Raw genomic sequence first — 15,224 nt, 5'->3', positions numbered from 1 at the left:
GTTTAAACACAGTCCACTTTTGGCAGCCGGATTCATGCAAGGTCACAGTGGCATGTTTCCCTCCCTCCTTCCCAAGAAGATGAAGGCGTCCCAAATCTTATCACTGACCCCCTTTATAAAATTAATGAGGAACGCTGCTTGTCCTCGGGACATTGAGGTACATGAATCGGAAAGATGGTGTTGTAATTATTTGGAGTTACTGTGTTTTCAGGAAATTCACAATCTACAGAGCAAGAAAACAGATGTTGGCGAGCTAGAAAGGGAGAGGGAGGAGGCCATGCAGAGACTCAAGGTAAGCTGCAGTTTTGTGACTGACTCATCAAATTGGACAACTTTGTCGTGCTGCACAAATAACACATTTGTGGAAAATGTCACACATTTTTATAGCTCAACGACTATCAGTTCTGAAGTTGCTGATTTTCTTCCTCACGCTGTAGTAAAATGAACATTTTAGGACTTGTTTACTCTTTGCTGTACAAAAGATTACATTTGATGATGTCACTTTTTAGGTTGGTAGAATATGCTTTTATATTTGTCAGTTTTCTGATGGCATGTTGGCTAATAAGTAACCGCTCGTTCTAGAAAGTCATCAGCAGATTAGTGTATAGTTAATATAATGGATCCCTATATTAGATTGCAAGTGTGACATCCGTCAACCTGATAAGCAATGAAAATGCTCACCAGGCTGACTGATGTGTGTCAAAGTCTTCAAAATGGAAAATTATTGGCGCCGCTAGCTGACCGGTTGTGATTTTCCACAACAACCAGACATAAAAGGGATTTTTTTTCTTTAACAAACTGTTAAAATACTTATGCATAACCTTTAGAGGTTAGTGCATGACACTGACCTAAAGCACTCTAGTCCTAAAAAGGGTTTATTTTTAGTTGGCAGTTTTCATGATCTGTTACATATAAATGTCCTTTTTGCTGTTACCCAAACCAGGGCATATGAATAATCAGGGACAGCTATAAAAGAGACCGTACAGTTCAGACAAGAGTAAGTGTGGCAAAGAATCTACAAAGGTGAACTGAGGGCTTCAAGGAGAAAACAAATTGGATTGAATTTCCTTCTTAATGCTTGAGATGAGACTTGATGCATATTGCATAGCTTTTATTAGGTCCTCTATCATTCTTACCGGGGGTGTCAGTTGTGAATTATCTGTATTCATATTTGACCTTTGCTGTCCTTGGATTTATTCCATAAAGTACTCATCTCTGCTTTTTCGCATACAGAATTACCCCATAAAACAGGAAACTGCAGATTTGAATTTGGATTATAAACAGTTTAAACTGAATTGCTCCGAGAGGAGTTTTTTAGCAAATTTTATAGCAGTCGGCAGCCGCAGTATCTCCCTGGAATACATCTGTTTTACAGCATATTTTCTGAAGTTTAAATGTATAGAAACACAATATAAAGGCATAAAGGCCTGTACTTTTTCTACTCGGTTAATTGTGATCTGGTTTTTCCCAAAACATAACTTGTCGATCTTGTCAACATATTCTGGCGAAACTAACATTTATGGCATTTTGTGGATAAGAATGTGGGCAAAGATGCACTTTTGGTAGCAATTACTGGGTTAAATGAAAAGAGAAAAATGAAAACCTGAATTAATAACCGTGCTTCTGCAGGATCTGGAGAGACGAAATGTGGAGCTGGAGGATCGCGTTCAAAGCTCAGAAAAAACCCTGGCCTCCAACCGGGAGGAGCAGGCGCACGCGGAGGTCGAGGTACGACGGATCATTGACGTTCTGGACATCAAAATCGGTGACCTGAACAACCTGAGAGAGAGTCTGGCAAAACTGGTCAGCAAGTAGCCACAGCAGGAGCTGGGGTGCATCTCCACAGTCTCGTTCCCTCCAGTTTAACTGATCTAACAGCAGAGACGGGATCAGAGCAACATGGAGGCAAACACACTATAGTTGAACTTTCTTTGTTTTTCACCATCAGTCCAGCATTGGAAACCTCTTAAAGGTGCTATGTGCAGAGCAAACCACCTGTGCTGTTTGCCATTCACACCATTCATATAAAAGTCCTGTTGCTGGTGCCATAAAAATGAGCACTTTTCAGACTTTTTTATCTCCTCATTCAGACATGAGTCAGATTTACATTATAGCTTCCCTCAGACGCACCCACAAAGTGATGCAATCTTTGCAATACATGGAGCATTGGAGAGTTTTAGTGACTTAAACACACTCTGCCAATGCTGAAACATTACTGAGTAAAAAGAGATCTTGTACTGAGCCTCCTGCATCACCCTCCACATTGCATTCCTCAGATTACCTCGCGTCTTGGCGAGCCCTGTCCTCTTTTTCCCTCTGCTATGCTAAAGTGATCTGTAAATGTTACTCGGTCCACCCTAGTAGGATTGCAGTCGCAACATAGAAAAGTTACTGCAGTGTTCATTTGGATGTAAACTGATGCATTCAAATGCCGTGCGGTAAATGGAAAGAAGTGCATGTCCGAAAGTGGATTTTGTCAAAGTCTGACCTTGTGATTTTCAGTAGTAAAGAAGAGAGGTGAAGCATTTCATCCTAATGGTACATAACACCCTGAGTTGATTACCGTAGAATTTTGCAAAGGCCGATATTGAAGGAAGATTTTTACCTGACAGGGAAAGTAGGAAGTCTGAAACCCTCGAACCATGAAACTGCAGCGCTGTAAGAGCAAGGGTTTCATCAACCTTGGGAGAGCTGTGAAATCAAATATAATCTGCTTTTATATTTTATAGCTACATTAAACATAAACAACTTTTCATAAACCTCCATATTTGGGTCATAGAAACAAAGTGGCTTTCCATAAATGCTTATTTCAGTGCAGTTTTGGCAGAAGCGTTTTTGCTTTTTTCAGTTCTTAAATGTACGTATTTGTCATGTCTGCTTTTAAAAAGTGACGATCCTCTGCTGATACTGTGGAGATGCACCCGGTAAAAGTGTGAGCTGTGTAAGAGCTTCTGGAAGCAAAGGCCCTGAATAAACTCTGCTCCAGTTCACCATCATCAGCCTAGACTGGTCTGACACCAGCCCGAACATCTACAAACTCAGAGATGCAACAACCTGCTCCCATTCTGTCTCCTCCATCGCCAGCGTACAACTGTTTTTGTTCATGTTTTATAAGGACTGCTCTTTCTCACCACTTACTCTATTATTTATGTTCATCGATGAGTTACTCGCAGTTAGGATGGAGAAAACGGCCACAAATGTTGCAAAATTCAAGCTGCAGGAACTGAGTTTGTTATGGAGAGTAATATCAGCAGCTCTGGTCTGTACACGTGCCGTTTTCCCACCCGGACACTGAGATTGCACTTCACAACGTGTGTGCCAAGTTTTATTTTGTTTACATTTGTCCGTGTTCACAAAGTTATATAACAATTCTGCTTAATGTACTTTTTCCTTGTTGCTTAACACTATCAGTTACCATAATAGTAATAACCCTAGAGAGAGGCTCGGTGGAGCTGCAGAGTAGATCACTACAAGAGCCCTGCATGAGCTCTGCAGAAGCCCCATACCTGCCAAGAAATGTGAAGCTGTGTGTGTGTGTTTACTAATACTGGTTCAAAACCATTGATGTGAGGACATTTGGAACGACCCCAACAACTTTAAAGGGTACTTTAAAGGGACAGTTACCCCCAAAATGTACATGTTTTTGCTCTGGTGAGGGTGACGATTAGAAGCATCTATGCATTCTCTTGAACATAATGACCACAAACACAAACAATGCATTTGAAATCAAAGAAATAGCAGAACGTTTGACCCTGGTACTTTGGTGTGAGCAGGTTTGTGTAGGAGTTAGTTTCTTTCTGCCCAACTGCACTCACCAACCAAACGAAGATTGCAGCTAGTCAAGTTTACAACAGAGCTGAGGAGGCTGCTGTTAACGTTTACATGCTGTCACACTGTTATGAGTAGAAACTTCTCATTACAGGTAGATCCAGTGATACAGCTGATAGGCTTGGTTAAGTAGAAAGAATATAAATCTTACATCAATCTGCTCACAAGGTAAAACTGCCTTTTAGTTCCGTTATATTAACTAGCACATGCCTGTGCTGTAGGATTGTTTGCTGTGTTACAGGTGTGTAAAGTCTAAAATCAGGTCAGTTTAAAAGCCTGTCGCTAGTTGATTGCCAGGCAATCTATACTATATCATAAACAACTGAAACTTTTTGGATATAAATCAGATGCTATTGTTATGAAATAATAAGATTTGATGCTTTTATAAGGTGTTAAATGCTAAAAACAAACAAAAACAGGTTGTTTTAATCCATTACTAGGTGGCTGTCATGTGATATGGATAAGAACCTTCCTAGGATGTACCTGTGTGCCAACTTTAGGTGCTCAAGTATTGGTCGTGTAGGAGGAGCTGGAGGAAACAAATTTTGCATATGATAATAAAATCTGTGTATTATAGTAAGATGAGAAAGTAGATATGTCTACAGCTGAGGTCAAATAGATTTAGATGGATAAATAAAACTATTGATGTATCTTATTTTGAGGTGAAATGTCCCTTAAGGCTTTGCTAAGCACGAGTGTCCTCACATAAATGGTGAAACATGCGAGGATGTGTGCGTGTAACCTCGGACCGCTCCAGTTAAAAGCACAACTGCATAAGTTTTAGTAAATTGGTACTTAATTGACTTGTCTGTCAGTGCTGTATGAGAATTTCTGATGCACAATATCTATCGATCTTTGCTTCTTGCCCTGTAATGAGTTATTGATTCCTTCGTATGACAGTAATAGTCTAGGTACAAATAAGGTGCAGGTCTTTGCAGCTGGTGATGCAGTGACTGCCAGAATCGTAACATGTCAAATTGTGAAATGTGTTAATGTAATAAACTACAATATAATGTAATAGCATCCCGTTATTACCCCCTCTTACTTTCCTTGTTAGTGTTATAGCATGTTCAGCTGCCAGTGTGTATGATATACTGATTTAGGATTCTCTTAAGTTTTAGTGCAGATAATCAAAAGAATTGCTGCAGCAGTTCTAATTCTGAATGTACTAAATATGTTAATAATGACACATTTCTGCATTATATTGCTATTATCACATTAACACTTGGTATAAAGATTGATATTTCATCACTTTGACAAGTTACAAAAGGTCTGGGGGTTTCTAACATCAGCTGCTACATGCAACAATTAACAAATTAGCAATAAAAAAAATTCTAGCTTAATTGCCTGTTAATAGTTGATACACGCATTTTTTGTCATCGCTCCACCAGATTATGCGAATTTGCTACCAGCCTTTAGTAAGCATGAAGAAAACAGGCTAGCAGCTCCTCTCAATAAGCTCCACATGAATGACATCAGAAACACTTCAAACGGCCTTATTCCTGTTTGAGTGCTGCACAATGATACTGTGTTAACACAGGCGTAGTTCTTGTGTGCTGCGAGATTAAATACTTTTTCCTTTTAGAATAAGGATAATTAAGCATTTCACAACACGTGATTATGATACAAAATATAATCAGTGGTCTTAAAACAGACTAATGTGCAGTATTATTGTGTAGCTACATAACATGAAAGGAGTAATCCAACTCATATTTCAGGACCTGTTGAGTTAAATTGCACTTCTGTCTCCTTTTAGAGATTTGGTGTTTTATTATCATCATCATCTGTGGCTGCAATGATAAACCACGTTTTACTACTGCACTTTATGGTTCTGTTCAAATATGCCTGTCCTGAAGAGTTAATAATACACTTTGATACCCCTTATTGTAAAGTCTCACGATACATTTTGTGAAATGCAGATCACCAGATGTTTGAAGGATATATTTTTGAACTTGAGTGTGGATCCCTCAGAAAATACGGTGGAATAAGGACTTTTTAAAAAAAACCGTCTGTTGCCCGCTCTGAGAGATCGCAGTACCAAAGATGTCCAACAGAAGCCACAACTGGAATCGACAAACAGCCAATTTATGAGTGACACTGATCTTCATCTCATGTCAGCTTTTACCCATCATTCATTGCTTTCTGACACATTTAACCTTTCAGTATGACTAAATACCTCAGAATAGTTTAGTTCAGGTTAGTCTCATTGAAGTGTTGTGAAGTACAAGGTACGAAAACTGAATCTGAGGAGAGCAGGTGCTTGTATGGGATTTGTATATAAATGTTTTAAACATTAAAACTGTCATGCAAAGTCACTGCTGTGGTTCTTGTGTGATGAAAACCCCCCAAAAACCTGGTGTTAATCCTCACATTTCCACTTTTTTTATTTATGAAATAGTTCAAGTTCACTATTCCCTTCATGTTGCTTGGGTTAGAACAGTAATCAGTGAGAAAGCTTGTATTTAATCATCAGCCAGATAAAACCTGCACACTAACTTCTAAATCACTACACCAGCTGCGTATTTTGTTGCCCAACATTGATGTCAATTGACACCTTTTGTTGTAAACTACACAAAATTATCATCATCTAGTTTTGGAACAGATCTTAAGTTTAATCCTAAACCAGATCCAAGAAGCAGGTTTCATGAGTATCCCAGGACTTAATTGGAAGCTCTTGTTAAATCCCAATAGTCAATTACACCAGCTTCACCTTACTGCAGTTAATCTGGTTACTTTTTCCTGGCTGTTAATTTAGCCAGCACAGCCTTATGGTCACTTTTCAAGTGAATTTAACAAACACACACCTTTACATGTTCATTAAATAACACAAATCAGACAAGCAGCAGTTTTTTTTCTACATTTATTTTAACACAAAATAGCACAAAGTGCCAATTTAGTTGTAAATGTTTACTTCAGCTTCTTCTTGGGACGAAGGTTGTTGGTGTGTCCGCACTTCTTCTTGCGGCAGTTGACAGCACGGGGGTGCAGACGGGCATAGCACCTGCAAAACAAAAAGGTCAGCGTACCAATTTAAAAACATTCAGGGTTTAGAAATGAAAAAGATCCTGAGAAAACCCACTTCAGCCAAAAACTAAGGTCAGCTGTTCCCAACTGCCATTTCAGGTGACACTAAAGCACTGTGCAACCAAACCAAAGTAATTCTATCTACCTGATTATTTCTCAATTCAAATATATACAAAGACCTCCAAATGTAGTTTATAAGGTCCTCTACCAACACTGAATTATATATTTAAAATGTATATCAACAGAAATAAGAGCAGGCCTGAGGATAATCAAATTTTCATACTTAGGACTGGACTTACTTGCGGCAGATCATCTTGTCGCAGTTGTATTTCTGGGCCAGTTGCCTGAGTGAGGGCTCAATGATGCCACCACGCAGACGCAGAACCAGATGGAGAGTAGACTCTGGTGAACAGTAAATACATCATGTTAATGTCAAATTTATATTTAAACAGAAAGCCTACTCTACCAGGAAAACTGATGCACACCTTGGTTATTTAAAAGTCAATCAAAAATCATTTAACACAGAAATAATGACACCATACCATAGCTACATATCCAAAATGGTGTTATATACAAACTACTGGCAACTGCAGCAAAGTGCATTTGTGATATAAAACAAATTTAATGAGTACTTTCTCATAACGCTTATATAATAGGCAGCTTGTCTACTGTGTGCTACTGCCAATTTCAGAAACAACACAGCCGTTACCTTTTTGGATGTTGTAGTCGGACAGTGTGCGGCCATCCTCCAGCTGTTTGCCAGCAAAGATCAGACGCTGCTGATCAGGGGGAATTCCTGTAAACACAACACTAGTCAACCAATCTGCACTTTAACATGAACATTAACTACAACAGAATCTAAAGCTAAATCACTTCACAGGTTGCTCCAAACAAGTCCATCTATGTCACCTTTGTGGTCTAATGTGTGATTTTGAGTGCAAACCTATTTCAACTTGTACCCTAAACCATAACAGTCTTAAAGGCAAAGAACCCACGTTTCTAATTCAAAACCACAGCCACTAGAGTTCTGGACACTAAATATCTACCAATTCGCAGTTTCATGTATTAAAATGTAGAGTCTGGCACACTCGAATTGTCCCTTTTTAAGGTGTAGACCAATTACATCTTGAGCAGCCAAATATTTTTCAAGAAGTCACTTTAGACGAGTTAGCTCACCTTCCTTGTCCTGGATCTTTGCCTTGACATTTTCAATAGTGTCACTGGGCTCCACCTCAAGGGTGATGGTCTTCCCCGTCAACGTCTTCACGAAGATCTGCATGTTTGCAGGCTGTTCACAGAAAAATGACGTTAGCTTTACTTTTAGCCGTGTAGCTACTTAGCTCGCTGACTGATCACAGTAAAAACCGAATCGCCTGCGAGATGAATAAAAAAGCTAGATCATAAAAGATTTCGGAACTTTTATCCTAATAAATAAAGTCTTTTCATCATTTTGCCGACTGTCGGCGCTTTTGGTAAGTTAGCATTACATTAGCAAGCGCTAGCAGAAGAGGCTCGTTGCAGGCCTTGCCACATGCTTATCGTCAGCGCGGAATTTAATCACAATTATGTCAATTTTATTCGTTGAAACTAATGTAAGACTACATCAAACATACATGCTGTCATTAAAGGATGAAAGCGATATTGTTTTACTCAACTTCAAACATTTATTATAATCTTAAAAACGTTAAATATTGCTGAACAAAACGTTCTACCCACCCGGCCGCTAGCTGAGCCTCAACGAAAAGAGAGCGGAAGAGGCTGACGCTGAAATACGTCACTTCCTAATTTGCTGTCTCTTTGAGAATAAAATGTGATTTGAAGTCAAAGTGTTTACATTTTTAAAACTTTATTTTTTCATTATGAAAACATCTTAGATATTTCCCCTTTCATTTAGCTGTAATAATCAGATCTGTACACCACGGAGGCTTATAAACAGACAACTGGAGCGAGCAGTGTAATTCGCTCTGACACTTCATACAAATCAGTTAATTAAATAATACCGGCATAAAATAAGCGAATATAACGATTGACAGAGTGCCGACTCTCATTGTGAATTATATGAGCCTGTGAAGATTCAGAGTGGTCAAAAATGAACTTTGACGGACACCTGCTGTTGAAGAACTGGAAGTGACTGCGATCACCGACAACCCGTATGAATGAAACAAAAAGAGGCTGCTTTTTCAAATGTATGCATTTCCATATCTAACTTGAATTTTGTGTCTTATCAAAGCTTTTTAAATATATTCTGTATTTTAATTGAGCTCTCGTTATTTAAAATGCTCCCTAAAGCCTATGTTCCACTGTAATGTTGAAATGATCATGCTGTATTGCAAAAGGACATTTTAGGTAATCTACAGCTGTGAAAAATAAACTTTTTAGCTTATTTTGTGACAAAGACGGATTATTTTGTTTTATATTTTAATCATTTCAAAACATAGACCGTTAAGCTTATGCCCATATTTTTAAAATGAGTTAAGTGCCAAATGCATTTTTATTATCTATGATTATGTATTATGGTACCAATAGACAAGACTTTATAGAATTAACGCCACCTTGAAAAGGCAAAGAGGAGTCTACTGTGTCCTCAGCAAGGCATTTTTCTGTTTTGGAAAATTCTCATACCTAAAATAACACAGACATTTTACATATCCTTATTATGGAAATACATCTTCCTGCTGAATAATTTTGTGTCCACTCCACTCACTGTCTTCGACAGGTAACAGGACACCACAGTATTTATTTTTCTCTCTGCAGGAGCAGCAAGCAGCAGTATCAACATTACCATGTTCCACAGCACAGACGTTTCTCTGGTGAAGCATTGCAGCATTTTCTTTACCTGCTTCAGAATCATATTTATGCTAAACAAGCAATTTACAGTAACTCAAGTAGGATAGTTGTGGTATTAAGTATGACTGTCTTGTTGGAGAAAACACTGATTTCAGCCCGTCGAATGGGGAAAGAGCTGCTCCCATCGACCAACATCCCATTTTTGTACAGAAACGTTCCAGATGCATACTCAACCTGTTTCCAAGAGGACTTCCAGCATTTTAATTTAAGGTAGAGCCATGTCATCACCCTGTCCCAGCCCAGGGGCATGCCAAGGACTTGGGGTACACTGAGTACTTCACAGAGACAGCGGTGTCCTACCAGCATCACTCATTGCCACAGATTCTCCTGATCTCACGTGCCATGCATAAAACTAACTTCAAGATGGAAACAGACTCTCGGATAGCTGAATACCTCACCACGCATGCCCAGAATTTCCAGGCTCATTCCTTACAACTCCCTCAGAGACCCATCCGACCAACATTCACCACCATTAGGATCCAGCATGTGGAAAAGCTTCTGGAAAGCACCATCCGAGTGAGCTTCATTCCACACTCTGGCTCTCCTTTTGTTAAAGCTACAGTTAAACATCTAGCTTAGTAAAATATACACAATTAAAATATAATCAGATTAATTGTTTTGGATTTTCTGGTAAAATTGAAAAATCCACATTAGATAATGGACTCCTTGCTAAAGTGACATTTGACTGACATGAATATTAATCAGATCTGGGTGTTTACACTCAAGAAGAAGGTAAACCTTTTCAAAATGCCGTCCTTTCAATGTCATCACCTTGTAACAAATAACACGTATGGGACCTCTTGTGATTGTGAGCACTCATCTATGAATCCAGGAGAATGTAATGTTTAACAAAATCATTAATTTCTCTGTAGAAGACAGAGTCCCACAAATAAAGGGGACGTGTGTGATCACAGCTTTGTCTCCGAGTACAACAACACCTTTCAGGGAACTTGGAGCAGGGCTGCTCAATCAGTGAAACGGGTAATAAAGTGGGTGCAGCATCTCTTACGTCATGAGACATCGCAATGATAGCTTTATATTCTGATAACGACGTGGCAGGGATGATAATCTGAACTGCTTGATATAAACTGTTCTAGTAGGACAAATATTTACTCTGATAGAAATTTCCATGAAAAAATTGAAATTCTCAAAATTCTCACAACTGAACTTTTCAACCTTATACCTGATTTAGGTCACATAAAAGTCGTAATTAATTAACAATAAAATTAGCAATAAATTAACAATAAAATAATATAAAGGTAAAATAACCTAACACTGACTACAGCTTTTCAACTACATGCAATAAATGTATTACCCACAGGTTTCTCATACATTTGCACCCAATGCCATAACTGCAGGTCATGATTAATAACTGAATTTAGTGTCTTCCCTGTAAATCCTCATCTGCTCCAGGGAACCCATTTTCTCAGGTCTATTGTCAGCTGTGTGCATAGTCTGACCTTGAGTGTCAACTTAAAGTAGATGTGCAGAAGTGAAAAGAGTATTGACCTTTTCATGAAGTTTTCCAGGACATGGGTGTTATCAGCACACAAATCATAACGGTGGCTGTTGTTTTGTTTCCCTCCAGCACACCTCTTCAGTGCCTTTGGGTTTGATCGTGTCAAGATTGTGGAAAGACAGACGACCCACGCTACATCATTCAGTCAGCCCGGTGTCTGCAGGTCTGCAACCTTTCTGCTTCACTGGAAAACCCCTTCCACATGATCGGCTGTATACACAAAGATGTCAAATAGTAGAAGCAATTAATGCCATAGTGCCTGGTGCCTCTCTTTATAGCTCTTTTTTGATGCAGTAGTCCTGCTTGAGATTTAAGATGTACAGTAACATTTACATCCAGTTGATTCAAAGGTAATTTTAAAATGATGCAAAATACGAAAATTATTACTAGTTTCTGGACTCCCCACTACACAAATAATAAATGAATTATCTATGTTTTTGATACAGGCAGCCTGTGGTGAAAGAGCAAGCACAACACTGCTTCAACCGACTCCTGGTCCTCCACAGCTAGGGAGGACTTTTGTTACCACAACCTGGGTTAGAATATTCTTCCATGCCCACACAGGCTTTTTTTCCCTAGTATTCATTCTTGGTAACTAATAATTCACAACACCGGAATTATTAAATCAAGCTAAGCAAAAGTTCATGGCCCTTGGATACCAAGAAAGAGGCTGGCATCCAAAGGCTATGCTCATTGTTACACGAACTCTTTGTCTAATTTGAGGAGACATGACTCAGCAGGAACACTTTTACTTGATGATGGTCTGCATTCATCTGCTATACTCAGTGTTTAAATGTTAATATTTGACTACAAGTTTAAAACCAGATTATCTTTTTGAGTTTTTTTTGTATATTATGTTTCCAATCTTTCTGTCTTAGTAAAAAGTCTAAAAAAAATAAAATTAGAGTGAGGTCATGGATTACAGTTTGATGCAGGTTTTCACCTGAATGATCTGTAGGTTGACTGTGCGACTAAAAGTTTCTTTTAAAATCAAAAGTATTATGATACGATATTAGGATAAAAATGCAAGGCTATTATATTATTCTGTCTTCATTTATCTGCCTGGATTCGTCTGTTTTGTTTATTTCCCAGAAGCTCCAGTTGTTAGGATTCAAAAGCACAAAATGTTAGTTCTCTACACAAGGGATGGATGAGAGGATGTCAGTCCCCACCAACAAAATCTCCTTCTCTGATGTAAGATAGCACACCTCCTGCTTAGTTTTGTATTTTAAACATTCACTAACAGATAAAGAATGGTTGTTTTTCACTTCAGGTTAACTTGACTCATAGAGCCTGGACTTACATTTGATGATGATGTATTTTGCTATGTTAAGCTTGATGTAATGATCCTCCTGTGTTATATCTGATGCTACTACTATTTTTTCTTTTTCTTTTCTTTTTCTTTCTTGCTCAAAGAGATATGTGAATATATTAAACATTTTCATTGTGTCTGACAGAACAAGGGTTGGGCCTCAGCACCACCAAGTACGACTACCTTCTTTTAAAGACGAACAGGAAAACTCTGCATCGGTCAATCAACACGGTGCAAAAATTAATTTCTCCCCTTTATTGTGTGAAGGAGCCAGGATTGTGATATCTGCTCCCAAATTAGTAAAAATAATATTAGTGGCAAGACTACTTGCACTAATTATATACATTCTATTTCCTTCCATTTTTGTCTTATCCTGTGAATCATTAAATAATATTGATTATTCTGTTTATTGATCTTTGTTGTTTAAATAGAGCAACATCAGGTTTCCACTGGTCCAGCAGCATTTCAGAACCACCAGCAGTGAGGACTACGCAATCAAACCCTTGAACCTGCATCACACAGGCTGCAGTCACGTCTCTCATTAGGCGTCATGTGACTGAGAATAGCATTTTTTGTTAACAAAGAGTGTTAAAGAGAATATGTGATTATTACTGATATTGTTATTGTTTTTTCTTTAAAGGCTTCTAAAAATGAATAAATCCATGTTTTAAAATTTCACGTAACTGTTTTCATGTAGCAGTGTGAATGATTAAAAAGGTCAAACACAGGTACTACGTTTTCTGCAAGCTTCTACAAAAAAACAAACATGTACTGTTGTTCAAATGTATCCTCGTGTTAATCTTTTGCCATGATCCTCGAGTTCTTTAAAAATTACAAATCTGTTAAGTTCAGGTGTTTTTTTGTTTTTTGTTTTTCAGAGAACTGCAGAAGAATTCCCATGAACTTGCTGGCCTGATCATAATAAATAAATGTTTACCCAGGCTAGCACTGTGTGAAATGTTGAGTCAGTGTACAAGTGCGGCTTTAGCAGTTAGATGGCTTAAACATAAACCTTTAGCCTCATCTGCAATATCTTGCAGAGTTAAAGCCGCCTCGAACCCGACTGTCCTGCTTCCACCCTGTTTACACTGTCAACGCTGACTGCCAAGAAGAAGGTTACCGTGTGTTTTGGAGAAATATTCTCATGAATGAATGAATGAATGAATGAATGAATGAATGAATGAATGAATATTCTTTATTGTCATTGTCACAGGTACAATGAAATTGAAAGATGTCTCTGGTCAGTGCAACATCACAAAAGATAAATACTTAAAAACTATAATTAAATACTTAAAAACTATAATGATAGGATATAAAAGATAGAAATACATATAAAATACAGTATTCTCATACCGTAGATACACCCAAGCAATCCAGGCCTAAGGCCCCATACAGACACTCAACATACGACCTAGTTGATATATCACTCAATCAATTTGTTAGCGCATCCAACAAAACATGTCTGAAAGCATTCCAACATCAAGGGCACAAATGACAACAGGGGCAATGAAAGTCATCTACTTTTAGTAGCATTGAGACATGATATTGCAATTGGGTAGAAACTGTGTTTGAGTCTGTTAGTCCTTGTGTATGTTGTTCTATACCGTTTACCTGAAGGCAGCAGTTCGAACATGGAGTGTCCAGGGTGTGAGGTGTCCTTTATGATGTTATGGGCTCTTTTGAGGCAGCGGGAACTGTGTAGGTCTTTCAGTTTGAGGAGAGGGCAGCCGATTGTCCTTTGGGCAGCGTTGATTACTCCCTGGAGTGCTTTCCTTTGAGCCACTGTGCAGCTAGCGTACCATATGCCTATGCAGTACGTTAGTATGCTTTCGATGGAGGCTCTGTAGAAAGACACCAGCAGTCTCTGTGTGATGTTGTTCTTCCTAAGCACTCTCAGAAAGTACAGTCTCTGTTGTGTCTTTTTCAGTAGCTCAGAGGTATTCACACTCCAGGATAGGTTTCCCTCTATGCTGACTCCCAAGAAGCGGAAGTCTGCCACCCTCTCCACACAGTCGTCGCTGATGATTAGTGGTTGGATTTCTGTCTTGTGTCTTCTGTAGTCAATTATGAGTTCTTTGGTCTTTTTCGTGTTTAGGAGAAGGTTGTTATCCTTGCACCATGAAGACAGCCGCTCCACCTCATCTCTGTAGGCAGACTCATCTCCCCCAGATATGAGCCCCACCACAGTAGTGTCATCTGCGAACTTTACAATGGCGTTGCTCTGGTGGGCGGGGGTGCAGTCGTGTGTATAAAGCGAGTAGAGCAGTGGACTAAGCACGCAGCCCTGTGGCGACCCAGTGCTTAGATTTAGGGCTGGAGATGTGTAACATCCCACTCTCACTCTCTGTCTGCGGTCGGTGAGGAAGCTATTGATCCACTTACAGGTGCTGTGAGGAAGCCCTAGGTCTTTTAGCTTGGCGTCCAGTTTGTATGGAAGAATGGTGTTAAATGCCGAGCTATAATCCACAAAGAGCATACGCACATAGCTTCCTTGCCTCTCCAGATGTGTTAATGCTACATTGAGTGCTGTTGCTATGGCGTCCTCTGTCGATCGGTTTGCTCTGTAGGCAAACTGGTGTGGGTCAAGGCTGCTGGGTAGGGCTGCTGTAATGTGGTAACGCACAAGTTTCTCAAAGCACTTCATCACCACCGGGGTTAGTGCCACTGGTCTATAGTCATTTAGGCTAGAGATAT

The 15,224-nt window shown here is 39.1% G+C and overlaps 3 protein-coding genes across 3 annotated transcripts in view; 2 read left to right on the top strand and 1 right to left on the bottom strand.

The window, feature by feature from the left end:
- Nucleotides 1-6,143, top strand: part of homer3b (homer scaffold protein 3b) — a 56,408-nt gene extending 50,265 nt beyond the window's left edge. Inside the window, exons 9-10 of the mRNA XM_085383214.1 lie at nt 212-292; nt 1,630-6,143. Coding sequence (XP_085239340.1) covers nt 212-292; nt 1,630-1,815 — 267 coding nt within the window. The 3' untranslated portion in view covers nt 1,816-6,143. The remainder of the gene's footprint in view (nt 1-211; nt 293-1,629) is intronic.
- A 526-nt stretch (nt 6,144-6,669) lies between these two features.
- On the bottom strand, nt 6,670-8,615 carry uba52 (ubiquitin A-52 residue ribosomal protein fusion product 1). Its single transcript, XM_085383213.1, has 5 exons — nt 8,569-8,615; nt 8,029-8,140; nt 7,562-7,648; nt 7,152-7,254; nt 6,670-6,829 (listed from the first exon to the last, which is right to left on the bottom strand). The coding sequence occupies exons 2-5, from the start codon at nt 8,129-8,131 to the stop codon at nt 6,736-6,738; spliced, it is 387 nt and encodes a 128-aa protein (XP_085239339.1). The 5' UTR covers nt 8,132-8,140; nt 8,569-8,615; the 3' UTR covers nt 6,670-6,735.
- Nucleotides 8,616-9,802: 1,187 nt separating this feature from the next.
- Nucleotides 9,803-13,075, top strand: LOC146653080 (uncharacterized). The gene is given in 7 exon segments (XM_085381242.1): nt 9,803-9,919; nt 9,955-10,277; nt 10,614-10,680; nt 11,288-11,311; nt 11,314-11,381; nt 12,676-12,703; nt 12,962-13,075. Coding segments are annotated over 7 exon segments (741 nt in total).
- The last annotated feature ends 2,149 nt before the right edge of the window (nt 13,076-15,224 follow it).

Source organism: Rhamphochromis longiceps, linkage group LG15 (genome assembly GCF_057381845.1).
Source record: "Rhamphochromis longiceps isolate RC_006_pf linkage group LG15, R_longiceps_female_GT1.1, whole genome shotgun sequence".
Lineage (NCBI taxonomy): Eukaryota > Metazoa > Chordata > Actinopteri > Cichliformes > Cichlidae > Rhamphochromis > Rhamphochromis longiceps.
The sequence above is the reverse complement of the archived record's forward strand: the minus strand, read 5'-3'. Positions and strand labels throughout refer to the sequence as shown.